Raw genomic sequence first — 27,964 nt, 5'->3', positions numbered from 1 at the left:
CATTCGCATTGGATGTGTCAAAACTGAATACTGTAGACCATGTTTGTCTGGTCTGTTCAGCCATAGAGAATCAGGCCAAGAAAATAAATACACTTGGAGTTATCATAATAGTTGAAATAAAATGTTTTCACTCATCATTTGGAAAGAGAATAAAAATATTAAGAGTTTGGGTTTTCTTTGTAAAAAAATTTCAAACATTTTCCAGTTTTTCCTTTTCGGGCAGAGGGTAGGGGGAGAGAGAGACAGACGTTCCTCAGTTTCCCATGTGTTCTCTCACCCTGCTCCCGCAAGCATCCACATCTCAAGAAATTATCCTTAGAACTAGACAAGGAAATTTGTATTTCCTCCTTTAATTACAAGGAACTTTCACAGTACATGAATGAAACACAAAGCCTACCCCAAAGACATACATCTGTTTTACATAAGAGGAATGCATTTAGGAGTGTGAGAAATTGCTTAGAGATTATCTTGATACTAAGAATATGCAGTTTATTTACTTTATAATTATGCAGGGTTTGCTTTTGAGAAGCCCTCTATAATTTTCACTACTTAGTCAAAGATGTATAATAAGACATCAATTGCTATAGGCACCCACCCCAGAAGGAAGACATGAGAGAAGTTATGGACTGAGCTAGGCCAAAACATAATTAAACATCTGCAACAGTGGTATTAACAAAGGCCCCCTAAATATCCTGACTTCCTATGCAGGCCAATCTGTTGTTGATCCTCAGAGAAGGAGGAAAACCATGGAGTCCTCCCACTCGTATTGTGAGTTAGTCTACCTGGCTCAGAAAATGAAACAGAGCTAACACCCCCATTTAAATTTCCTTGAAGTGGTTACACCACTAAACTGCTGTTGCTGAAAGACTTCATTATGTCCAGGGGTCTCCAGGTATTCCAGATCCAATGAGATTGCTTTTAGGATCTCTATTTCACACACACACACACAAAATTCAAGATACTCATCAATGACCCAACCTTCCCTAACTTTGCAGAGTCTCTGTGTATATGTGTGTGTATGCATATATGAGTATTTAAAACAATTTTTTAAAAGAGAACTCAGTGTTGTTATATGGTGTGCTCCAAATGTTATACATGGCTGATGTATACTTATTAATAATATCACATACTATAAACCTGTTCACCTACACTTCACTGCTTTGACTTGCAAAAGCTACAATGTTGCATGATTATTTTGACAATTGAGCCCCATCAGTAACTCCAGACCACTCCTGAGGAATCAAGGCCAGCCCCCAAATTTGTCCTCAGCACAATACAACCTAAGCCTGGCTGCCAACATTCACATTTCACTAGCATTGCAACGGCTACCTTCATGCAAATCTAGTTTATTTTTAAAAATACAGATCCTGCTTGCTTTATGTGAACTTGGCAATACATTAATTACAGTTGAACCTGCCTGACAATTGCTACAGTGGTGCCTCGCAAGATGAAATGAATTCATTCCGCAAGTTTTTTCGTCTAGCGAATTTTTCGTCTTGCGAAGCACGGTGTTGGAAAAGTTTTGGAAAAGCTTCAAAAATCACCAAAAACCTCAAAAAAGGCTACCACACCGCATTCTATGAGTTGCTCCTCGAAGTCAAGTCGCAACTGTATTAACGGTGTTAAGAAAAAGGAAACAAACTTGCAAGATGTTTTCGTCTTGCGAAGCAAGCCCATAGGGAAATTCATCTTGCGAAGCAGCTCAAAAACCGCAAAACCCTTTCGTCTAGCGAGTTTTTCGTCTTGCGAGGCATTCATCTTGCGGGGCACCACTGTATTTGTGTTGGAAGTAGAATCACAGAATTGTAGAGTTGGAAGGGGCCACAAGCGTTATCTAGTCCAACCCTCTGCAATGGTAGGAATCTTTTGTCGAACATGGGGCTTGAACCCACAACCCTGTAAATCACCCCATGGATGGACAGCTGTCTGTTGAGGATGATGTACCTATGAATTTCCTGCACTGAATAGGTGGTTGGACTAAATTACCTATGAGACCTATTCCAGCCCCATGAATCTTCAAAACAGGGACACTGACAGAATAATAGAATACAGCAAAATGCACTCTGTGTACCACTGGGGGAAGTAGCTATTTGCTGTAAAAGTTAAGAGGTAGAAGAAGAATCATAGATTCCTCTGTCTTTCATTTTGCAAGTCAAGAGGAAATGACAAAAAGTAAAAGCAAATGAAGATGGATGAAACGCCAAAAGGGTGAAGGGGATTCTCCTGTACAGGGATCAAGAATTGACTCCTGGGTCACTTCAGCTGTTACTACTCTTTGTGGTGTGTGTTTTTCAAAAGGCATTTCCAGAGGGCCACTTCCTGATGGTAGCTGAGGCAAAGACCTTTAAAACTTTGTCTATAGGTCAATCAGAGGTCATTGTAAATTGAACTCAATATCTTGGATAGGAGGGAAGCAGAAAGCTCTAGGGAACAAACCTATTTTACATATCATGTTATTTTTGTAAAATTAGTTGGGTTGGTTAAAGCCAAAATGCCCTTATCAGGTAAAGGAGGACATGTCTTCAACTTCCAGGTGGGAGAGATAATTGGTACACTTTAGCAATGAAGGAAGCTCAGTTAAAATTTAGTTTTCTGCAGGTTGTAATAGAATAAAATGGATAAAATTATTCTGTTCATGGTTTACAAAAAAGGAAAAATGTCATCATTGGAGGAAAATAATTGTCTTTGAGAGAGAAAGAACAAACTGGGGTTTAGTGAGCAAGCTCTGCCTCATATACCAAAAATTTCAAAACACAGAAACATATCTATATTTCACGCCAGCACTCTAAACATACTTACTACGAAGCAGATCACACGTTTCCATAATATATACATCCATTCAGTTAATCTCAGATTGAATTAAAATACTAGTGTAGATATATACAGAATACAAATGGTTTGAATATAGACTGCTCTCTGCCCCAGCCTCTTCCTGCTTCTGACACCTCCTCCTCCCAGTCTGTCCCCTCTTCTCCCTCTGACCACTCATTATCACCTCAACACAAATCTCCTGGCTTTGAGACACCTTCAACTTGGGGTTTCCTTGGGGGTTGCCCAGCTGGTGCCCCTCCCCCACATCCAGCCCATCCATGACAGCTACAGGAGAAAGGAGGGCATTTGCAAAAATTGCTTGCCCTCCCTCCTTTTGCTAGAAACAAATATAGAATTGTTCTTGCTAGAAAGAGATTATAAGATATGATATTTTCTGTGTGGTCTGTCAAGTGGATTTTTTTAAAAAAGTCCCTTAATTTTCCACAGTACCTTGAATTTAGGCACAATAACTTGATTTCAATTAATAGGGGCATGGCTTGGGTACGGGGGCTACTGCGCTGCCGGCGTTGCTGCCACTGCTGATGCCAGGCATCGAAAGGGGCCACCAGAGAAAGTCTGGGCAGGTGGGCGTTCGGGCAGAGGAAATGGAGGATGAGGGCAGTGGTGCCAGGGCCGGTTTCCAGATAGCCACGAGTCTGGCAGAGGTAGCGAGCTTGAGGGGTACTTCAGAGCAGGCGCTACATCTCATCCTGTCCATTTTCATGGGATTTCAATTAATAACTATGAGGCCCACCTTTCTAATATTGCATAATACCAATTACAGACTGGTTTGTGTTACTGAGGGCAGGGGTGGGGAGATGAAAGACTAGAGATACTGTCCTGACTAAAAATAAGGGTTTTTTAAAAAACCAAGAAACATTTGGCATCAACTGGAGGCTGGTTTAGGGGTTAATGTCCAGAAGGAGACAATACGTGTGATTGTTTTCTCTCCGGAAGCCATGCCCAGGTGGTGAAAGTTAAGTATTGTTGCTCAGATAAGGTCTGAAAGCAGTTTTCCTGGATGTCTTCCTTGCCCTTCTGTCAAATGGTCTCTATGAATGCAAAGCTGTGGACAGACATAGTCCAGACCTATTGACAGCTTTTGGAGGTGGAGCAGCGAGGACTTTGAGCCTGCATTTTGGATACGACACTACTTCACATTTCTGACTAGAAATCTAAACTAGAGATGCAGAGATCACAAGAGACAAGTGGATTGAATTAGGAAATTGCCTTTACATCTGTAATACTGAGAGCATAATTCCTAGCTGCAGTGCTTTTTTCTATTAAAAAAAATGTTTAGGGTTACTCTCATTTTCCTACTCCTATTGAAATACTGCCCCTCAATGAGGCCAAACTTAGATTCACAAAATGTTTAGGGGTATGTGTACCCCTGCATCCCCCCAGAAAAAAGCACTGCCTAGCTGCATGTGAAAGGGTATTATCCTAGAATGGTTTCTTTAAATGTTAACTTTTATGTTTGCGGCTGAAGCAACATGTATGGGGAAACAACTGCAACCCAGCAAGCCTCTTTAAAAGATAGGGGGGACCTTGTATATATATCTTTGGCTTTCAGTATCAACGACAATTTACATGTATTGCTCATAAGCTGCGAATAAATCTGCATTGAAAAATATAGAACTTTTTAAAATCATGCCTTCTACCTTTCAGTCTGCTACCATTATTTTATATCACATTACACATTTCAAATTGGAAATGCTTTAATCAGCCTTTATAACTGACTTGACAGCATAATTGTCGCATTTTTATGAGAAGGAATTGTTACCTAAAAAGATAACTGCTGTGCTCAGATTTGCATTTCCTTGTCGCCACTTTTTCTGAGTGAAAAAGTATTTTTTCTATCCACTCTTTTTTCTCATAGTGAAAATGAAAAGTGTGTGGCTTTACCAAAGCCAGGATTATATATAAGTAAATATGGATTATTATCACCGCCATCATTTTATAGCTGAACCTAATGATGAACAGGTATTGTTCTTATCCTCATTTATAAACCTGAAATTAAGATAAAACTTTATATTTTCAACAGTGCCCACTTTAATATCTATTTTTTCTTCTCGCATTTGGCTTTATTGAAAATATAATTGTAGTATTTAACACTTCTGAAAAGAATTACAATTGAAAACTTCGTCCTATTAACAGACAAATAGTATAAATGCAATACCAACAGAGGCTTCTTTCCCCATGTGCTCTCGGCCTTTTCAAATTTCTGTAGCACATTTTCTGGTTTAATCCTCTTGGGGTATTGAATGTTCAGTTTATTTATGATGCTGTATATCTCTGATACATATTGAATACTTAAAGGGGAGCAGTGAGATTTTTCAGATGATCCCAGAGTGATGAATAATACGCTCGTTTGCTAAATATTTGTGATCTGATTTTTATATTGAGTACTAATAGTTATTAAAATTGGTTCTTTAAAGAGCATGTGATTACAAACCTCAGGAAAACAAATATTTTTGTTGGGCCTCCTGCCCAATAATCTCTTCCAAATATTATTGAAATGATTACTGTGTGTGTGTGTGTGTGTGTGTGTGTGTGTGTAAAGATGAAACAATCAGCCTTCAAAAAGAGGTTATAATAAAGAGAGATTGTAAGATTTTATTATTTTTGTAGTTTTGACTTCCAAAATCAAAGGCCTGCCCCCCAATAATCCTAATGGATTGACTTCCAAAATTCCTTGGATTTGTAATGCGGGACTTGTTTCTCTCTGAGGCTTATCTGGATTCCCTGCAGATAGATTTTCAGGTTTATAAACTGTAATACCACTTAGTCCAGCTGTAAATTTGTGGTGAATTACTTGATATAACATTATAGGAAGAGAGCAGTTTTACCTATAAAAGTCCAGCGTATCAAATACCAAGGGAGCAGGAACAGGGAACGGACTTTTCAATTAGTTGGCTGTGTGGCCTGATTGAACAACTGCCCTGTGGCTAACAAAGCTTTGTCTGTAGTATCGGCTTGCTCCTTGTCCAACAGGGCAAATAGAGTGATTCTGTGATTGGTCATTAATGGGCTAGTCATCGGGTGGAGGTTTTGTTCTTAAATGGGGGCTTTGTCTTATCCCTGCTGTTTAAGCCCCCTCCAAGCACTCCTCACCTGTCATATCTGTCATACATTTAATTCATCACGCTCTCTGGTCAAAAGCTACACTGATAGTATCAAAAGCAAAAGAGGGGGATTCTTATAACTTTAGCGATCAAAGGAGATTACCAAGCAAATAAGATTTTAATGAAGAAGGAAGGTTTGTGGAAGGACAATTTACTGCATTGTGATTCAACAACTTGCATGTTTTTAAAACTCATATTATTAAAACTCACCTGCAAGGGTTCAAACATCCAATCACTGATAAATCTGGTGCTTCAGAAAAAGACATGTTTGTGTTTTCTTTAAGACTTGCAAATTTTGTTTGCTGCTAAAAGAAATAAGCCTGTATACATATTTCAAACACTGTATTTAAATATAACAAATTTGGTAGAGCTTGCCTTGCGCCACATATTTATCTCAACTCTAGATTAAATAAACCCTACTGGGGAATTATTTGAATGCCAGTACAACCCTAAACACTCTGATTTGTAATCATTTCAGATGCAAAACAGATGGAAATTTGCCAGTTAAAAACATTGATTGATTTGGGCACAAGGTTAGTATCAAGAACATAATACTATGTGGGCAAAGGTCCACTATGCTGTATTTGTAAGGCTATATATCACATAGATATTTATTGGGTCAGGGCCTGGTTAAAGCCTATTTGCTTATTTGTTTACAAGAGAAGACATCCTCAGTGGTGGCGCCTTGTCTTAAAATTTAATGACATATTGCACTAATTCAGTTTTCCAACTGCATTTAAAAAGAAAAGAAAAACACCAGTCTGAATAGTAGAATGTTAACAGTTTGGGCTTTTTGCATTTTCATTTGGCAATTTCAAAACCATTGATGGATTATCTGCAACAGATGCTGGTGCTGCAGAAGGTTGAGTGCAGCCCTGAATTTTCAGAGTCATTGGGGGGTGGGGATCAATTAATTGCAAAGATATTAAACATAAAACACAATACAGAGATTCAGTAATTATTTAATCTCACTGAAGTATCATTCCAAATGTGTGTGTTGGCAGAATTGTATTTTATTTTATTTTTACCTGAAAGAACTGCCTTTGGGGTTGGAGAAAATTATCAGTTTTGTCTATCAGACTGTAAATATAAAAATAATTATATCACCACAAATTTGATTGTATTGTGGCAAGTCACAAGTACGAGCTGAATCAACAATAAATGGGCAACAATTTTCAATCCCGTAGCTAGATTTCACACATCCAATCATTGATGATTTCACCCCAACAGAAAGTCAGAATTGGACAGAAAATGGGTTCAGAGTAATTGTCTATACCAGCAGAACTGAAATATTCCATGTCTGAAATTAAAACCTGCAGGATTACTGTCCCTGCCTATAGTGCATAATGCCAGATAAGGCAACAGGTGATAAATGGTATAGTGTCTTGCATGTCTAGTATCTGCCATTAGCACAAGGACAGGGAACATATTATAGTCTGAGGGCCACATTTCCTTCTAGGCAACCTTCTAGGAGCCTCATGTTAGTGGTGTGTAGGGCCATGAATGTTAGTTCTACGTTTGCACAGTAGGATTGTTTTTACACACACTCGCATGTCTGAATAGGCAAGGAAGAAACAGTATCAGAGTTCAAGGACACATGTGAGTCAAGCATAAATTCTCAAGACAGAAGAAAAGCAGGATTGTTGGGGAGAAGCTACAGATGGGGAGCGGGTGTAGCCTGAATGCTGCATTTTGCCCTGGTAACTGGGGTTCCGCACCCCTCCATTAGTATTTTTGTGCACGCAGAATATAAGCAAGATTTATTGGAAATATAAAGTGCAGTTTTAATCAATCCAAAGCAAATTTCATTTTAGCATAATCAAAATAGTGTGAGAAATGCAACAGTTTGTGCCCTTCCTGTGACATTCGGTTAACACTGGAAGGGTCCAGGCTAGCCTTCCCCAACTTGGTGCCCTCCTAGATCCTTTAGATGACAATTTCCATCAGCCCTAGCCAGCAAAAGCCCTACTTGCTGGAGTTCATTGGAGTTGGGAGTCCAAAGCATCTGGCTGGGGAAGGCTGACCTAGGTTATATGAGAAACACCCACAATATGGCTCCTTTGTGCACCAAAATTGCAGTATTTCCTAGGAAATGGTAATCATTGAGAAAATGTGTTTAGCTTTTTTTATTTGACCTATTGCATAGTTGAGTAAGATGGCAGATAATGCTGGTCCTGATACAGAGATGCAATCAGAAGACTGTGAAACCGCCGACATTTTCAAGAATTTCCTCTCCCCACCATTCACTGCTGATCAAAAGGATAGTATTTCGAGAAGGAAGGGGAGAACAGTGAATCATGCATGCCTATCTGAGTCCTGCATTTTGCCATCCTTCCCCATTTACCCCCAGCACTTTAATGACTGCAGTGCAGATGAGCTTAATGTGCTGAGTGGTATCTTGAAATTATATATATATATATATTATTACAGAACGCCACCAATTCCACTAAAATAGCTTGCTCATTGACTGTGCTATGTACACTTAATACACTTAACTGAAAGAAGCATACCTCTTCATTTAACTTAAAAAGCATCCTGGAGGTATAAACTCAGGAAAGACATGCATGCATGCACAGTATTGAATTGTAGCTGGTTAGAAGCTCTCCTATTTAATGCTGGTGAAGCCTTCCTTTATCTCTGTACAATATGTATAGTAGCACCATCTGTTGAACTATTAAAACATCATCCTAGCTTCTCACATTAAGAGCTCAGTCAGTGGCGATATAGGGTGCTTCCCGAACTGCCTTTTTTTATATATTAACTCTTTCCGTCTTACTTGCCAATACAAATAAAACCAGGCCAGTCAAGAAGCTAGGAAATGTCATAAGAAAAACAAAGGAAAGCCCATATAAACACCCTGCAGTCACAGGACAGAACAACCCGCCTTGTTTATATCAACAAAGCTAAGTTTAGTATATTAATGTCTAGTGGGAATACGTTTTCAAATCACTAGCTCTTCTGTGAAAAGAATCTTTGCATAAAGCGAACGGTCCCTTAAGAAAAAGAAACCTCTCACATGAAGTAGTGTACAAGACAAGCTAAGCTTTTCTAGGTGCAAAGGTTTTATTTCAACAGTAAAGGGAAATGTCTACCTTGCACAGAATAGCGCCACTGTGACCAAACTTGGTAACGTGTCGGCTCCTATTTCAGGCTGTACTTTTTTAACTGTAGGAGATATTTGATAAAGGAAAGAGAGGGGCGGGGAGGGGTGGGGGGGGTGGAGAGAAAGAAAAGAAGCAAGCTCTTCAGTGACGCGTGCGAAGCACGTGGAAGGTAAATCCCCTAATTCATTCTATTCTTCCAGCATTCCTTGGCGGGTAGCCAAGCTAAATATTTCTGCTGGATAAAAATGTGCTGCTGTACGCAGCAGCCCTCTCTTAACTGGACAGCTAAGTGTGGGAGAAGGGGGGCTTCTCCAAGCAGATGACAAACCAACATGTGTGCCCCTTTATCTATTTATTTATTTATTTATTTATTTATTTATTTTATTAAAAGGCGAGCTTTATGGGCTGTGATTGGATTAACAGTGAACCCTGGAGAAAGAGGAAAAACAAATTGGGAAACGGGTTTAGCACCCCCACCTTTTTGTCATCTTCTTTCGGGATTTCCTGGCTGGCTGCCACCTTGAGTCTATTGAATGTTCTTTAGATAAATCAATTAAAAAGGCTTTAATATTTGGGTGATTGGAGCGCAGCATATGGGCTGTGGTGCTGGTGTCATGCGGTGCTTGCCGTTAATTGAAATGATTAATAGAAGTGTTATTTTCCTTAAGACTAATTGACGAAAATAATGTAATTGAAAGCGTGGTCAGCTTCTCCTAAATGCTGTCGAATCCTTCTGGATAACCCACGTCCATCGACCATTTCCTGAAACTAGCAAATAATAGAAGTTTTTTAAAAAATCACACAATAATTGTTGTTCTGTTTAACAATAAACCTAAAAGAGTGGGTTTTTTGTATTTCTCTTTCAACGAATAATTTCTAAATTGATGTGCATCATGCATTTAGTGACTTTCAATTAATGAAATTAATATATCAGTTATGTGGTTTGCTTGCATCGTGCCAACGAAGAGTGAGTTTTCTGTGGCAAAATAAGTCTTAACATTCCTGTTTCAGTAGTACAAGCCTTAGTGCTTATGAAGCCACTGCTGTTGTATCATTTCCTAGCGCTGCATTTCAGAAACTGCCCCCAGACAACAATTCCGCCTTTGAAATCTCATGTCCTGGAAAATCCGGACGTATGGCAGCCCTACATTTCCTGGCAGCTTAACATGTAGGCCAGAGTATTTCTGCTGGCCCTTAACCTCTCTGTCATGCATTACATCAGCATGGTCAGTCCAGTCTTTTTGAACTTACTGCCAGCTCCACAGTGTATGTCTTGCCTTGATTCAACATTCCATTGTTTGCAGATTGAACACTTACATGCTTCATTTACTCCTAGTGTAACAGCACAAGATATCAGCCAAAATCTGCAAGCATTTCTGTATGGCTACTGCAGAGTTTTTAATTGCTCCTTCTCAGAAGCAGCTGCTTTTTCCACCCTCCCACAACTTTTGCTTTATAAGCAAATTTCAAAAACAGTTTTTGATTGGCCGGGAAGGGGGGGGGATTCTGTTCCTGTTCCTAGTTTATTCTACCACTGTTGAAAGATTAGGAATGGGGTGCTAATGTCAGATTTTTTCCTAATCTGGCAACAAAAAAACTCTGAATTTTTTTGTGCTGATAAATAATACTATTCAGCTTGTCATTTTTCCTGGTGGGGTGATCAAGGCAAGAGACAGAGTAGTGAGGCATCTTTCTCAGCTTATATGCCAGTGGCCAGGCATTGCAACTTCTCCTTGAAATATCCTAACCCTTTTATAAGTGATGGCGTCCTTATATACATATGTGCAGAGGAGGAGCAAACATGTGATGTATCTGCTTTCCTCCTCTGCCATAATCTAGATCCATGTAGGGAAAATGTTGTGCATGATAGAGATCTCTGAGGTGCTGTCGTCCAAAACACCTGGTGTGCACTTCTGTATGCTATGATGTAAGTGCAGAAGCCCAGAAACAATCCAGTGCATGGTTAATACAGCAAATAAAATATATGAGGAAAGAGTTTTCTTCCTCAAGGCTTTACCTTCAGAACTTGGGAAACTTTTGTAAGCTTGGCTCAGCTGAGGAGCAGGCATGCCCTTTCAGGCACCACAAAATCAGCCAATGTAATCCTTTGTTACGAAACCCAGGCAACTGTGTGGTTTACATGATAGTGTCGGTTTTAAAGACTTCCCACACATTTCCAGTCTTTTTTAAATTTTTGGTTTAAAGAAGCTTTTGTATCATCAAAGGCTATAACCCCATTGAATAATGTAGCCTACTTGAATGACTGAAGTGGACTGTGGAAGGGAAGTCTTCAGGTTAGTGGCTGTTCTATGCAACTAATTCTAGCTCCAGACTTACTTGCTACCAATTGCCTGGGTTGTGGGAAGGTGCAAGTAAGAATATTATGGTGCACTGTACTTTTCATGTAGGGAATTTTGAAAAAAATATTTGTATTCATAACAACATTATTTTGGAATATTCAGCATGCACGAATATACAATTGCACACTATAAAATGTTTGCCATAAAATTATAATATTTATTTTTAATAATTTATTTTATTTTAATTAGGTTGGAGGGGTTGGAGGATATTGTGTCTGTGTGGTGTTGGTATAGACCAGGGGTCAGCAAATTTTGTCAGCAGGGGGCCAGTTCACTGTCCCTCAGACCTTGTGGGGGGCCGGACTATTTTTGGGGGGGAATGAACAAATTCCTATGCCCACAAATAACCCAGAGATGCATTTTAAATAAAAGGGACACATTCTACTCATGTAAAAACAGGCTGATTCCCAGACCATCCACGAGCCGGATTTAGAAGGCTATTGGGCCGGCTCCGGCCCCCGGGCCTTAGTTTGCCTACCCATGGTATAGACGCATTACTGAGGAACTGCTCTGAGTTAAGTTAGTTGGACTTAGCCTACAGATTTTATTAATTTATTTTATTTCTGTATATAATCATTCTGTCTTATGAAGCAGTCAACAGTATAGATATAAGCAGTGGCGTAGCTAGCCATTCAGGCACCCAGGGTGGCTCGTTGGCATTGTGCTGGAGAGAGCCATCCATGGGGCCGAGGCAAGTTGCCCACTGGGCAGGGCTCACTGTGTGGAGCCTGTAGGGTGGCTGAAGGGGAGGTGGTGGGCAGAAGCAAGCCCCACGCTGCCGTTTCGGGCAGTGCAGAGCCTTTAGGCACCCAAGCCACTGTGTCACTTCCAGGTGAGACGTGGCTCTGGTGTGCTGCAGGCCCCGCAGTAAGTGCCGCCCCCCCCCATGGTGTGGCATCCAGTACTCCCTGCCCCTCCCGCCCCCCTAGCTACGCCTCTGATATATGGGCATATGTCAGCTCATTGTTTACTTTAAAGCCTTCATGCTACTGGATGAAGAGGCAGGGTAGAAATAGAAAAATAATAGTTAAATTCCTTGGACATGACATGGCTTTGCCCTTCACATTCTTATAGCAGCACTCCAGCTCTTCAGGGGAAAGTGCCTTACCTTCTTTGTCCTCACTCCAAAGTTGTTTGAGTAAAGTGGAAAGCTGCAGGCTCATTACTGCAATTCAAACACCTCACCTTACCTGAGATGGCCGGTCTGACGAGGCCAGTATCTTTTTAAAGCAGGATGGGGAACCTGTGGCCCTGCAGACACGGGTGCCAACTTAAATAAAATGTTGGGGGGGCCAGGTAAGCCCTGCCCCGCACAATCATAAGATGCAGCACACACACACACACCATTTTATTGGCAATGCCCATCAAGTTTGGGGAGGAAGCTAAAATATTGTATTGGGGGGGGGGTGAAGGGACCTCTGCCCCTCGGAGTTGGCTCCTATGCCTGCAGATGTTGCTAGACTACAACTCCCATCATCCCTGACCATTGGCCATCCTCACTGGGACCGACTGGAGTCCAGCAACATCTGGAGAGCCAACATGTTCCCCCTGCTGTTTCCCACTTAAAGAAATTTAGTCTTCCTTGCACATTCCCCTTTTTCTCCCAACAAGTGATCAGAAAACAGTGCATATGGTTTGTATATGAGCAACGTATTATTTATTTCTGCTAATATAAATATCACCTAACGACAAGAGGGAACTGTTGCAGATTGTAGATATACAACACCAGCACCTGTTAACGTGAATCTCTGAACATTTTAGAAGAAATGGGGTTGCTGTGATCAGATGAATGTTATATATGCGCAAGTGTGGCAGTACACACTCAACTTTCAGCTGTTGGATTGGGGTCTTTACGTTTTAGGTGAACTGTACTGCAGAAACAGAAAGTTGCCACAAACAGCTGTTAGTTTACTGACATTTCTATCAGTAAGCTAAAGGTACTTGGTTTTTGGTTTTGAAACAATTCCCATTAGTCCTGAATCCAATCCAAAAGTCAGGGATGAAAGCAAAGCCCATATTTTATTCAATCAATGTACATCTCAGGTAACTTGAAAAATGTCTTTATTAGGTAGGAAAGGCACCGAGTCTGTGTAGGAACACAATATATTTATTAAGGACACTGTTCATGATTTTTGTACTTGACTGTCTTTTTACATTGATAAATAAATGAAAGATTTTAAAAAAACTACTCAAGTCTGTGTTTTAATGTCATATTATTATATAATGGAAAATTCAATCAGACAAAGTTTGTGCTGGTACCTTCCTTAAGTTATTTGTCAAATGCATATTCTGCCTTTCAAAAATAAAACACTCCCTAAGGTGGTTTACAGGGTTATATCAAAACGCAAACAATAAAATGCAATAAATACAATTCAAAACATTTTGATCATCTCAACACATTATTTATTTTGCATTATTAAATTATCTGATGTTATTAAACTATTGCAACTTTTCAGTAAAATTCAGTAAAATATAACATATTGAAGCCACTAGAATGAGATCATGCTATCCAATCTCCAACCAAACTGCAAATAATTGCAATAAGCTGTAACAGAAAAGGTGGGTTTTTAAAGCCCCTGTGAAAGTATCTGTTTAAATATTTTTGATTATTTCCCAAAGGTCTTGGTAATCAGAATTATCAGACCACCAGCCTAAGCAGAGTTTATTTTGTTAATTGCTCTTGTTAAGCCTAATTACTGAATGGGGTGGAGTAGAAGGAAAGGGGTGGGGGGAAATCTTCTCACAGGAGGAAATTCTAAAATCCAAGGCTTGGCTCCAGACAGGGTTAGAGGAGTGTCTCAGTGTGAGAGGTAGAGAGCATGTGTCCTGCGTGTTAATGTGTGCATGTGTGTGCGTGGTGTGTGAATGAGTGAGTGAATGAGTGAGTGACAGAAGACAAATATATGGACTAAAACCCTGGGATGCATGAACGAAGATTGGAAACCTGTCCTACATGGCTGTTCAAAGGTACTGCTAAAGAATATACTGCATTAGATTAATATTTATGTATTAACTGACTGTGGTTTTAATTGTCTTACAGTATACCTTTTGCTATGTTGTTGGTTTTTTTACTTTAGTTTAAAAGAAAACCTCTTGTGTATGCATTCCAGTTAGCTTTGGCAACCTGCGTTTGTCTGTTTTCATAACACTATTTCATAACGGAAATTACATGCAACTGTTCAAAACGAATGTCTTTGCAAAGAAAAGGGCTAGCATTTTTTTTAAAAGTTTTCTGTTTTGTTTGGGTACAGTCCTAGTTCATAGCATTCATAGCACTGCATTGCATTCCTCTTTTTTGGTATCCCTCCTATAACATCAGTTTACTTCAGTAAACAGAAGTGCAAAACATAGATGGAAGTTTTAGTAGGTGTTACCTCATGTGTTTATGACCTGAAGTTTTATTGCTTTGAGATTAAAATGGTAGGAATTTGCATCTTGCCTTGTTTAACCACACTTTTTGTGTGTGTGTGCTACTAAAATCTTTCAGTGCTATGCATTAAACAACACTCCCGTTGTACACAAAAAGAAAAATGCTACTGTTCTGTGACAAATGAGTGTTTGGGTGGCACGGGCAGTGAGTTACGTGAGTGATTCTTCTTCTGGCTAGCTGGAGATACTGAATAAATGTGTTTACTTTCTCCCTCCTCCCATGGTATTTATACTAGTTAATGTGTTGCGCCAGATAAATCTGTTTCCTGAGTCCATCTTTCAGCTCTGTTCTTTTCCTTCCCGGTTGACAAATGGTTTGAGTTTGACACAGTTTTATCAGCTGGGCCCCTGCTGGGTGCTGCTTGCTTTTGCTTTTATCATGGAAAGTAAATTATTTGCAATATTCTAACTAGCAGTTGGCAGGTCCAATTTAGTATGAACTGCCTGTTGTCTTTTCTTTGCAAAGCCCAGTTGTTATCCTAAATGGAAACAAAAGATCCAGGACATTCTCTATTACAAGCTGTTCCTCCCCCCTCCCCCTTTTTTATTATTATTCGAAAGCACTTCTTCATTTGTTTCGTTAACTAAAGCTTCATATGTTGAAATATAGGCTGAGCTGTCATTTCTAGTAACCTTATCTATAGTCTCCATAATTTCTTTGTTGTTTCTAGTACAGAAGTGTGGTGGTGGGGAGCTAGACTAGGCTACAAGTGAAACGGTAAACATAAGTAGGTTTCTTATTTTTATTTTATTAGTAACGTTCTATTGAAATAGAGAGAGACTACTGACTTATTTTTAAAACGTTATTTAAAACAAATGGAGATTAGTATTGTAAAAACATTAGGGGTGATGCTTTCCTGCCCGTCTGACTTGGACAACTGAAAGAAGCCAGCAAACGGCATTACTGACAGCTTGACTGGGGGCAGCACAGTGGAACTCTCCACTCTCTGCACATGAAAGTATTCCTGGTAAAACTGTAAATGAAATGTTTTGAGAAGCCTGTGACAATTAGGACTCCAGTCCAAAAAATCCAACAACAAGCTGTCGCAAAACATTAAGCCATGCTGCATGGGGAAATAAAATAAAAGTCTCTTCTGTCAGCTCTGCTAGCATAAGAAGGTGGAGGAAGAGGCACTTAAGAAATAAGAGGGTAGAATGCTGCTAACTCGGAAATAGGCATTAGTTCCAAGATTATTCTCCAAAGTATGTTCAGATGTAAATAAATTTATAGAATTTTTAAGACCAGTAGGCATTCCTACAACCATATTTTCTTATTCCTGTGCTGCCAAACCCAAGCACCCTGAAATTATTAATTGAGCTCCGCAAGAGGATTAATTATGCTGTTTTGAATCTAGTAGATGCAGATATACAAAGTTTCCTCTGCTATTATGCACACAAACAAACATAAATAATTACCTGTCTTGTGAGAACTATATGAAAGGCCTAGGATTCAATTTGCTGAAGGGCAGCACTCCTAGCTCCACTTACTGGGAGTAAACCCCATTTAAATTCAGCACGTCTTTCTTCTGAGTAGGTATGGTTAGAACTGCAGTGTTTGTTAGCATAACAGTATTCTTATGTATATAGCTTATCGGAAGAATAATGCACTCAAAAAAACCTATATAATCTAGCTGAACACACACATGCCAGTGAATGGATAGAAGTAAAATCTAAAAATGGATAGAAGTGTGTGGGTGGTGTATGAAAACACACACAGAGACGTGCAAGTTTGGCAGACAATATTGGTCAGACAATATGGCTTGTCATTGTGCATGTGCTCCACTTGTTGAGCTTTTAATAACAAAAAGTACAGTTTAATCACAATTTTGCCAAAGTGGCAAAATTGGCTGCTGTTTGCAGATTAGAATATTGTTTGGCGTTACAGAAATATTATCCTGGTGCTGAGTTCTGATGTTTTCTCTTTTCCTCTCTGCTAACACTCCTCTGTGCTTTTGGAGGAGGCGGAAAGGGGTGGAGAGAGGTCCAGATGGGAAGAAAACAGGTCCTGAAAAGACCACATAGGAACTAGGTCAGGTACTCTGGAGATTAAAGAAGCATGCTTCATCCCTGTGTGCAGGAGGCAGGGACAAGCAGCACACAATTACAAGGAATTAGAACAGCAACAAGTAGTTCAGATTTATCAGCTTTAATTGTCTATTGTCAGGACAGAGCTGCTCTTGTAGATCAGGCTGCTGCCAGTGCCTTAATACCTCTAATGGACTCTCCATTGTGGGATTATCTCTTCTAGGGGACAGTGTCTTTCTTTAAAAGTTGTTGTTTTGGGAGATGCAAAAGAAGTAAAAATAAAAAACAAAAACAGGCCTGGCCTTTTGGTAGTCTCCAACACATACACACACACACCACTTCCTTGACATGTTGTCTTCTTAAGGAAGTCAGGATGAAGACCCTTGTGATGCCTTTCTGTCAGCAACCTGTATTCTTTTGCTGGAACTGAGAAACACCTATTTGAACATTAACCTTCCTTAGGTCAACCTTACTCAATGAGCCCCAGTGGGAAAACAATAGCCTGTTGATAACAATAGCCTGTTGATAAGGAGGGCTCTCGGTTCTCTTTGTTTTAAAAGCTTTCCTGGATTTTGCAAAGCAAACATTTACAACATTTGGAAAGAAGGATAAGGTGTCAGCTATTTAATGAGAACAGATGAAATTTTTGTTTTGATACATGCCAGTTTGACTGGATTGAAAGGGTGCAACCACCATTGTCAGATAGGTAGGAAGTGAAAACCACCTCTCCAGAGAATGAGGAAAAGGGATAACTTTCTTAGAGTAAGAAAATGTGATCAATGGTAATGGAGTGCCTTTAGGAATTAAGGCAATCGGTTTCTAAAGAGTATGTTTTGTTGTTTCATTCTGCTTAAGGGTTGGTTTTTAGGAGTACCGGTAAGTGATGTTCATAAGTGCATTTCAGCTAGGAGATTGTATAATGTTATTTCAAGAGACACTTACTTAAAAACAAATAGCAATTGCAAAACTCCTTAAGGTCACCACTTATTACTCACCACTAAATGTAATGCAGCCACACCTCTTCAACCATTGATCACACTTTTAGTTCTAAGAAGTCTTTGTGCCTGTTCTCTTCCTTTGTTGCCAACCCTGTTTTAAAACAAAATGTACAGTATAAATCATCAGAACATCTTCAATTAATTAAGTCAATTCAATGGATAGAAACGTGTCCTGAGTTCAAATTACTGCTAATGCATGTACTTTGCAGGTGGCTTTGGAAAAGCTGCCATATATTAACTTTGATTCTCTTATCTGTAAAGAGGGGAGAATATTTGATAGAAGAAGCTATAAAGAAATATTAAGAAATGTATGTACATTGGTATGATTAATGACTGATTATATAGTCATTACATTAGGATCCCTAATGCAACATCTGCTTGTTCATCCAGTGGGCAAGATTGAGAAGGGAGATACAAAACTTTACCTGTATTTATTCAGAGCTAGCTGGTATACCTAAGCATTTTCTGTTAGAGTTATCTTGTTTTTAGAATCCCTTTAAGAAGGGAATGAATGTCAAACTAAGTGGAATTTAGCTAGTACTGGGTATTCCAGAACAAGTTACAATGCTTTGCGCATTCATTTAGACTCACAATGAGGCAGGAGAAGGGTCGTATATATTATAATAAAGCTAGCTCTCCCCATGGATTGCTACCTCTGGGACATTTAGTATCTTTCCATGGGTGGAAAGAAAATAGCCAGTAGCGTTGTCCCACAAATGCTTGCACGATGCAGGCAACATCTATTGTTGCATAAGTGGACTTGCCCTCTTTCTCTCCCCCCCCACCCCAAATCATTTGATTTTTCTCATGCAATCCTTTAGCACAAGGTGTAAAAAAGCAATTCAGTGACATCTTCCACATCCAGATGGCAGCCTCTGACTTCAACATATGGCAAGGAATAAGATAAATAACGTAGCACCGTGCACATTTTTTTCTTTCAAAAATGAGGTGTGTGTTGACACCGTATAATACTAATAATAAACCTTAGGTAAATTTGGAATGCACTCTGATTCTTCATCTGAAAAGCTGCTTTCTCAAGAAAGCATCCTGGAGTACTATTGCTCTCAAGCTGGCATTTGAAGTGTGCAGAGCATTTTGTTGTTTCCAGATTTGGAGGGGCCTGAAGTGACCAGGTTAATTTTCCTCATGCGAGGGAACGAACCATGTACACCACCTTCTAGTCCTTGGAAGAAAAAAACGGGATATAAATGCAATAATAAATTGGAGGAGAGTACATTAGGATTTGTTTTTTAAGCATGTCACATTGTAAAAGGCACGCATCGGTGCCTTTATCCTCATTTTTAGGATCATGATCTGGTTGCCTCCTAAATGTTTACAGCCATAACAATGCCAATATGGAGGAGGAGGAAAATGAAGGGATTTGTTGCTTCTGTTGATGTGGTCATTCTGTCACTGACCTTTGTGTAAGAAGGGGGAGGATGTGAAAATAGCTGTGTGTTAATCTTTGGGGCACTTTAAGGCCCCTAAAGAAAGTTTCTCCAGCCATTTTCCAGGTACATTGCACTCTTGGTCCTGCTACCTCCCCCTTTTTAAATGATGTATAGGCATAGGAATAAAAAAAATGTTGAAGAAAACAGCAGCTGCAGCTGAAGCTTGAGTAGCATCAGTTTACTGTGGAGCTAGAGTGGCTGATACCATCAAAGGAAGTGGGGTGGGGGTGAAGAGAGAGTTTCTGACATCAGCGCCTGTTGGAGCCATTCATGATTTGCTGCTGGACTGCAAGCTATTGCACACATACAGAGAGAAAGAGAGAGAGAGAGAGACCTGTCTCAGAAATGCTGACTAATAAGGTAGTTGAGGTTTTCTGTGAGCAAAGAGGGGAAAATGAAAATGATTAAAAAGTCCTTTTTCTGAAACAAACAACACTGAGACTGCAATTTCTAGATGACAGCACCTACTGCTATGAGAGAATCCTATGCAAAAACAAAAAAACTGCCAGTCAAGTCACTCACACCTTGATAAATATAGGTACAAGCACACATTTGTGCGCGCACACAAGTCATGAAATCATTGGCTGTGTGCATATATAAGGGACAGAAGCTATGTCCTATTTGCCACCTTTAATCTGATATGTTTGCTATGTTATGTGTTCATCTTCACTTTGTTTTGCTGGAGATACTGATATTCTGATCCAGTACTTTTACTAAGAAAGACCTACGTATATATGAAGCCTTGGGGGGGGGGGGAATGTCACTAAAAACCTTCAATCCCTTCTGAACAGTCACAGTTAGTGTTATGCAGTTCTTGCAACTCTCCATGATACAGTGGTACCTCGGGTTACAGACACTTCAGGTTACAGACTCTGCTAACCAGGAAGTGGTTGCTCCAGGTTAAGAACTTTGCCCCAGGATAAGAGCGGAAATCGCGTGACAGTGGTGCAGCGGCAGCAAGAGGCCCCATTAGCGAAAGCACACCTCAGGTTAAGAACCATTTCAGGTTAAGAACGGACCTCTGGAACGAATTACGTTCTTAACCTGAGGTACCACTGTACACTGATGACAATGCAATCACAAGGCAAAAGGGGCAGGGGGAAGTGGTATATCTCATTTTTCATTGCGGCATCACATATGAGCTCCACCTTTTATATAAAATTTCCTCAAATTTTTTTAACTAGCATACATGGTTTTCTCCCACCCGCATTTTAACTGCTGTAGTAGGTTAGTCTAGCATATATTGAATGGCTGAACAGAGATTGGATCCTAAGTGTCCTTAGTCCTAGTGTAACGCAGGTATGTGCATAGGAGCAGTAACTGCAACTGTGCTCTACAATGGTAATTAATGCTGTGCCGGCAGCTCGCTTTTGTACTCTGCTGAATATCATCAGTGCCCACACAATCAATGGTGGGCAAACAGAGTTTAGCCTTCCAACGCCCACTGTCATTGTTTCAATCAAATGAAAAGCAAAATAGCTATTTCATGATAGGCAAGAAGAATCACCATTCTTTTTTAGTGATGGGGCAAGAAAAAGCCTGCGTTAAAAAGTTGTTTGTTAATAATTTTGTTTTTGTAATTTCTTTTTATTTTTAAATTACCAGGGACCTAGAAAGCTCTGAGACATATCCATGTCAAAGTGAGACTTATATCTTGGTATAGTGGGTGGGGTAGACAGCTTCAGTATGACTACATTGTTTTTCCACTCCATGTGAAGTGACTCAGGCCACTTCATGTTACATGAGTTGCATGTTCACTGCTTCTGTAGGACAAGTTCTGTTGCTTATTAGCAGTAACATTTATAGGAAGCTGTCATGTCAGTTGCCATGGATATCTGAGGTTGCCCATCACTGTAGGACAGTGACATGGTGGGAAGAAACCATGTCAGTCACATGATTTACATGATTTGTTCCCACAGATGTTATGGGAGCAATAGACAGAAACTGATCTCTGGCCACCCTGAATGAAAAGAGACAACCATTAGCTGTGGGGTGGTCATTTTAATTTATACTCCTGATTTGGAGAGCTAGCCATCTGTAACTTCCAGCCATGTGATAAAGCTGAGGTTATGAAGATCCCTCCCCAAATCAATGTATTTCTGAGTAGCTACAGGAATGTGTTGGTGTGTGGGTTACCATATATCTATAGGCCACAGACTTACTATGTCAATGCTGAGTATGTTTTTAAGTAGCCTCTATTGTTGTTAATAGTCCTCTGATTCTATCTCAGCATCAGTTAATTACCCAAGTCAAGGTGGCCAGATTTCTTTGCTTTAAACAAATGTTTCTTCCTACTGCATATCCAATTACCTTTATACCCATCAGCATGATGCCCTTACCACCTTTCTTGTGGAATTACGTACCAGTAACAGTTAAGCCAGGACACTTGTTTGGCGCTGTTGTCCTACTTATGTCCAACGGTATGAGTACTTCTCTATTAGAAGATGCCAAAGGTCTTTACACAGATATGTACTATTCTCAGTACTGCGTCACCTAGAATGACATATAATCCCTTTCACCTTCTTCTGTAAGAACTTCAGGAGGGTGATGGTATGGTGTATGCATCAGACAGAATGGACATTTCTTCGAACAATGCAGATTTCCATATAGACAGGTAGTTGTGTTTTGCATTTTTATAGCAAGTCAAAACAAGTTTCTGCCCACGCAAGAGGAAAGGCATGATAATAATAATAAAAAAAACATGTCTGCTGATGTGATGTAAAAAGGAAAAGTAGGAGACTTGTCCTTTGGTGAACTGACTGGGTGATGTTTGTAATATTGTGAGTGACTATAATTGGAAGGATGCATCATCATAACTGTTGTAAGCTGAAGGATTCCTCAATGAAGGACAAGGACCACTGAAGGAAGTTAGGCATCTGGTTTGTTTGGTAATGAGAAATAGGAATGCAAGGTCTGTGCGCTCAATAATAAACAAACAGGACACTGTATGCCATCATCACAGGATGTCCTTCCTTCAAGGCAATTCACTAACAGGGAGAGGAGGAAAAAGAAACAGCACATGTTCCTCTTAATTATATTCACACCAATACTTATTTGATCAGCAACATGCTCTTTAAGTGATTGTGTCTAATGAAAGCATCACTGATGGAACTTTTCTTTCTGTTAGCATATGACCCATTCTCTCTTAAAGCAGGGACAGGCTTAGTTTCCACTTTGAAATGATGCACTTTTAAAATAGTGCAAAGTTAAGGCTGAAATCTTACATTCACTTACCTTGGAGCAAGTCCTGCTGGACCCAGTGGGGCTTACTTTTCAGTAGACATGTGTAAGATTACCTTGTAAAATATAAAACTACTCAGAACTGTAAGAAAATATGCAACCTGGAGAACAATATTGTTGTAAATACTTTTTTTTTGGAAATTGTAAGCATGTTTGTTCAAAAAATGCCCAGTTAAAATGAACAGATTTAAGCACTAGGTCATAGTTTCTAGTGTTACACCACCAAATGTTTGTCCTTTTGCATGTGAGTTAAGCTGGATGCCAGTAGAATGTTAGCAGGCATACGTGTTAACAGGAAAAACTGTATTGGTGTGATCTGCTGAAAGGAAAAATTCCTTCTGACTGGATCAGAGTTTCATTGGATATACCTGTGTGAGTTACAGGTATAGCCCCACCCCCTGCTCTTGGCAGCCGTGACTGTGAGTAAATCAGATGAGTGGCTAATAGGAAACCTGAAACAGGGAGGAGAAAGGAAGAGTCTGTTTAGTTAACACAGACTGAAAGTATCGTAACATTCAGCCCTCCAGTGTTTCAAAGAAGTTGAAGCAGTAAGTGCAGCAGCACCTGTCTGACAGTAAAGACAGAGGCAGAAGCAAAAGAAGCTAGCTCTATTGGTATTACTTGAACCCGGCCAGTGGAAGAAGTAATGTTTACTCTGTAGATATGTGTGAGACTTACCTGAAACGTCGCGCTGCCAGCTGGAATTATTTGTGGACTGTACCTTGGTAAGAAATTTTCTTCCTACTCCTGTCCGGGAGACAGATGATTTTAGCACTCTTTTGAATGGAGACGGCAAACCTGTTAAGGTTCTCCTTGGAGACTTTCTCTTTAAGTTCGAGAGACCTTTGTTTTTATGATGATTAATTCTTTCACTGCTAGTGGCAACTGCCGGTTCACGGAGTTTCAGTATTAGTTCTCTTGTCATAGCCTACAAAGTGGTAAAGGTATTGTTCAGATTGTACTAGGGTTTGATCTCATCAAGCCCATTAAAAGCACCGTATGAAGAACTATTAAATCTGCTCAATGCTGTGAGGAAGTGTGGAATTAAGTTGACAACTGTGTTCTTCCAAACACTTCATCTTCTGAAAAACACTTCTTTGAGTTGGAAATATGACCCTGCTTTACTCAGATACAAATGAAAATCTCTGGTAGGATTAGCAGTACAATGCTGGAGCCTAAAGCCTTTGTTTTGGAAAATGCTGTAGTTTAATCCAGTAACTTTATACCTGGGGAAACAAAATGATATGTTAACATTATCTTTTTAATGGGTAAGTAAAACTTAATTCTGTAAGTGTGTTCTTCAGATATTTAGTTTTTCCACAGAATACTATTACTCCGCTTCTTTTAAAATATGTTCTTTTCTGAATGAGAGTAGAACACAAATAGTATGTGCTAACAATTATAGGAGCCCTAAAAAAATATTTTCCTGATATTGTAGATGGGAAACTGAAGCAGAGGGGAGGCTTGCCTGTGGAAAGAGAGTACATGGCTGAGGTTTGAAATAGTGAGCCAATGCCATACAGCATATCTAATGCAGTTCAATCCCTGTATTGATGGTAGATTTTGCACTTTGTATTTAATTCTGTTGGAAGGCACAGAAAACAATACTACTGTATTTTTGTCTCTTTCTGATCCAAGTGGATATTTCTAGTTATTTCAGACTGGCTGTTTTCAGACTGATGTTGGTAGGATACAGTCTCCCTCAGCTGTCTGTGTGTCAGAGGATAAGAGGATGTCAATAGAGGGGAGGGGAGCGTTGTTTTTGAAAGTTGTTTGTGTGTTAGAAGCCGGTGGGAAAGTTCAGCCTTCCCCATTTGGAAAAGGCAAGCCTGTGTTCCGCTCGTCCAACGTGCACTTTCCATTTTTAGCCCATTCAGACGCAGACAGCAGTTCCTTCCTTTTCCTTTCCTTGTTTATGACACTTTTCCAAGGCAGCTTTTCCACAGGCTCTTTTGCACACAAAGCCTTGAATCTGCAGATTCATCCCCCCACCCCTACTGTTCAGATACTGAGGGAAGGTTCTAAAGAGGTGTGCACAGGTGCTGTTCTCAGACATGCTTTTCCTATTACTTTTTGTGACTTTGTTATTTTTACCAGCCCCAGCTCTTGAAAGCATTCCTTCAAAGAAGGCAGCTCAATTTATAGGGTATAGGGTATATGGTGTCAGTCCTCAGCTATCCCACTAATGCCATCTAATTGCCAATAGACAGCATTTAGGTCACAATGCTAGAGGTGCTGAGAAAGGAATGGGAAGTAAATTTTCTTTTCTTTTCCAGGCTGCCACACTGTGTAGCTCGTATATTGTGAATCCCAGAGCAGTGAAGAAAAGGACCAGAGTTGATAATGAAAATGGACATGAAGGATGCTGACATGACTCTATGGACAGAGGCTGAATTTGAAGACAAGTGTACCTACATTGTAAATGATCACCCCACGGAGCCCAGCACAGAAGGCTGCAATGTAACCCAGGCTGAGTCTTCCTTGCCAAGGAACTTGATTTTCAAATATGCAGGACATGGCAAAGAGGTAAGAACATGTTTGCAAAGGATGATTCAAACCTGGTAGCCAGATCACATTGTTCTTGGAAGTGGGTTTGTCTTCTTGATTTCTACACTCTCTAATGTTTGGGTGCCACGGCTTTCCAAGGTTCACCCCTAGAAATGCACCTGGAGAAAATACCTTCTGCACAGGAAAGCACAAACATCTCCAAACTGGCATAAATCGACTTATGTCTGTGTTGCTAAATAGACAAGAATGTTACTTAATTTAGGAATGGAAATTTCTAAAGATTGTATTGTAGATTCGGGTTCTAAGCATACCTATCTGTAGGAGAGAACAATATTCTCTACTCCTGGATCAGGTAGTGAAATACTATGGTTGCATTGAAATGGGTTGCTTTTCCTTGAATTATTAGACAAAGGTGTGTTTTTTTAATAGGCTTATTGTATCAGTTCTTTATAGGGTTCCAAGAAGAAAGGATGATGTTAAGGCCAGGTCATTAAATAAGTAGCCTGTATTTATGTGACTTGTTTATCTAGGGCAGTGCACCTTTATTTGTAGCTGGACGCACAGGTATATTTCAGTCCATGTCTCTGGAGTGGGTACATTCTTTGTTGTTGTTTCAGAAGGGCTGGAAAAAATTATCCCGGATGAGCAATTGGTTGCCTGTTTATTCCTTCATATAGAGTAGCTATTATAGCTAGGCGTGAAGTTCAGCTAGTTAATAATGGTAGGGACGGCCCATCATTTTTGTCCCTGTCCTGCAACTTGTGGTGGAACAGCTATAACCTGTGCTGCTACTGTGGCTAAATAAACTGACCACGGAGCTAAGGGAGGGTGTAAATTCATTCCTTTCTAGTTATTAAATGTATCCTCCTACAACAAACAACATGGAAAGGCTTGCATGTAGAAAGGGGACCAGAACTTCAACTGATATAAACTGGATCCGGATGTCACAGTTTTGGGGAATGACCAGGAAACTTGTAATAGGCTAGTTATCTCTATGGACTTGCATTATTTCACACTCCCATATAGCCCAATTAAATGATTAGCTATGAGAAACAGAATTAGAAGCTTTAAAATGTACCTAGTATATACCATGCACATGACTTAGGTGGGGATACTGTGAAACTGTTGACAAATGGCACTTAATTGATCAGCCTGAACATCAGCTAATATGTAGGAAGCAGCTAACATCATTTTTCTGTGCTAGGGTGGCCTCGCTTGCTTGGTTTGATCTTCTTTGCCACATCACAAGCTGGCTGAAAAAACTTTTTTAAAATTGCTGGCTTTGTATTGGCAAACATGAATATGTGTAAATAATGGATTGGATCCAGAGTTAAGCACAGAGCTAGCTGACATTCCTGCTTGCCGTTGCAACCCACCCCCTGCCCCCAAACATGCTTCACCAAGAGGTCTGAGCCTCTGCTGAGTGGGATGGACTGTGGGAGAAGGGGGGTCCCCCAAAATGAGGCAGAAGCACCTTCCACCTGTGGGAGTTCCACTTATGGAAGGTACCATGGCATGATTGGGGGGGGTCCCCCTTCCCCTGTAATCCATTCAGCAGAGGCTCCTAATCCTCAGTAGAGCTTTTTGGGCTCTGGTGGTTTGCTGTAGGGAATAGGAAGTCCAGCTCCCGTTTACTCTTTTATATACACTGAACTCTGAGAATACTGGGTTACATCTGTCTTACTACACACAGGTCTGGAACTACTGCCAAGGCTGTTTTGAACAGTACTTTAAGTTCTTGAAATGTTTGTGGTTGTTTCTCATAATTAACTACTTATCTGGATTCTTCTAAGGAATCTGGATAGCCAGTATCCTCATTTGATTTCATTATAGTCTCCTTTGTCAAGTGAAAAGTTAGCAGAAGGAAATACTTATTCTTCCTTGATTCCATGCCCCTCACACTCCCTTTAGAATTGAGATATCTGTAACTTTCTTCATTATGTCCTGCCACAGATTTAACTATGTTTGGGGCCTTTACCGTGTTCCTTTTCACATTCTCATAATTGTCATTTGATCGGCAGGGTGGGGTGGGGGGGCTAAGATCAAGAGATGGTGAGTTGCCCAATCTTGTGGCTAGCCCCAGATCAAAATCCAATAATCTGTTTTCTGGTCTGGATTTCAGCTGATTCATTAATGGAAAACAAAATAAGAGATACCTGCTCTGCTTTCAAGAATAATGCCAATATAACTCAATAAATCTAATACTTACTCCTCATTTACAAAGAAATGGTTGGAGAACAGCATCTTTTATACGGGCTAAACAAAGCTTTTGGTAGATTTTGGTAGGCTCAATTTGCACAAATAATCATTCTCTGTCATAATATTTTTGAGAGATTACTCAAATATCACCTCATGTAATTATGTAAGTAGTGAGCTGATTTAATGGAGAAAAACATGCTTATGAAATATTAATGCTGTCATTAACATCTGTAGTTAGAGTAATGTTCCGAGATACACCTGTGTTGTGTATGTGCACATGCATGTGCTTGGATTGTATTTTTTTACTAACCTTTCCATGAAGGCTTGTCAAATACTTGGAGATTATGTAGTGGTATCATTTTAAAGTGATTGACTTCAGTTCTTATTTTTTGAGGCTTTGTTTATCTATATAGGAACATTCATTGTAAGGTATATTCGGCTGTTTGATCACAGCTAAATAATTCAAGTGAAATTGGATAAATTGTTGGACATATGATCTGTGTTGCAACTACTCCTAAATCTTATTTATTTATACTATTTTTATGATCAACGATAAAATACTGAAAGCAGGCTAGGGGGCGGGGGGGGAGCTAATACACATTAAAAAGCCTGGGTAAATAGGTGTTTGCCTTGCCTGCAAAATAAAACAGAGATGGGACTAAGCAGGTCTTATTTGGGAGAACATTCTAAGCCAAGGCTGCTATGACAGAGAAA

General features: G+C 39.8%; 1 protein-coding gene and 1 long non-coding RNA gene across 5 annotated transcripts in view; one reads left to right on the top strand and one right to left on the bottom strand.

Annotated features, from left to right (window-relative positions):
- The window catches only part of PRDM1 (PR/SET domain 1), an 86,616-nt gene that overhangs the window by 40,330 nt on the left and 18,322 nt on the right, over positions 1 to 27,964 (top strand). For 2 of the 4 annotated variants that reach the window (XM_082216635.1, XM_082216636.1), the window contains exon 4: positions 24,820 to 25,069. In XM_082216635.1, coding sequence (XP_082072761.1) covers positions 24,887 to 25,069 — 183 coding nt within the window. In that variant the 5' untranslated portion in view covers positions 24,820 to 24,886. Of the gene's footprint in view, positions 1 to 13,900; positions 14,368 to 22,979; positions 23,269 to 24,819; positions 25,070 to 27,964 lie in introns of those variants that run through there. The other 2 variants (XM_082216637.1, XM_082216634.1) reach the window with 2 other exon arrangements.
- Positions 16,735 to 21,775, bottom strand: LOC309529008. Its single transcript, XR_014218027.1, has 3 exons — positions 21,667 to 21,775; positions 17,850 to 17,943; positions 16,735 to 16,834 (listed from the first exon to the last, which is right to left on the bottom strand). It is a non-coding gene; the product is annotated as an uncharacterized lncRNA (long non-coding RNA).

Source organism: Podarcis vaucheri, assembly GCF_965113315.1.
Source record: "Podarcis vaucheri genome assembly, chromosome: 3".
Taxonomy (NCBI): domain Eukaryota; kingdom Metazoa; phylum Chordata; class Lepidosauria; order Squamata; family Lacertidae; genus Podarcis; species Podarcis vaucheri.
This window is presented reverse-complemented; position numbering and strand designations above follow the sequence as displayed.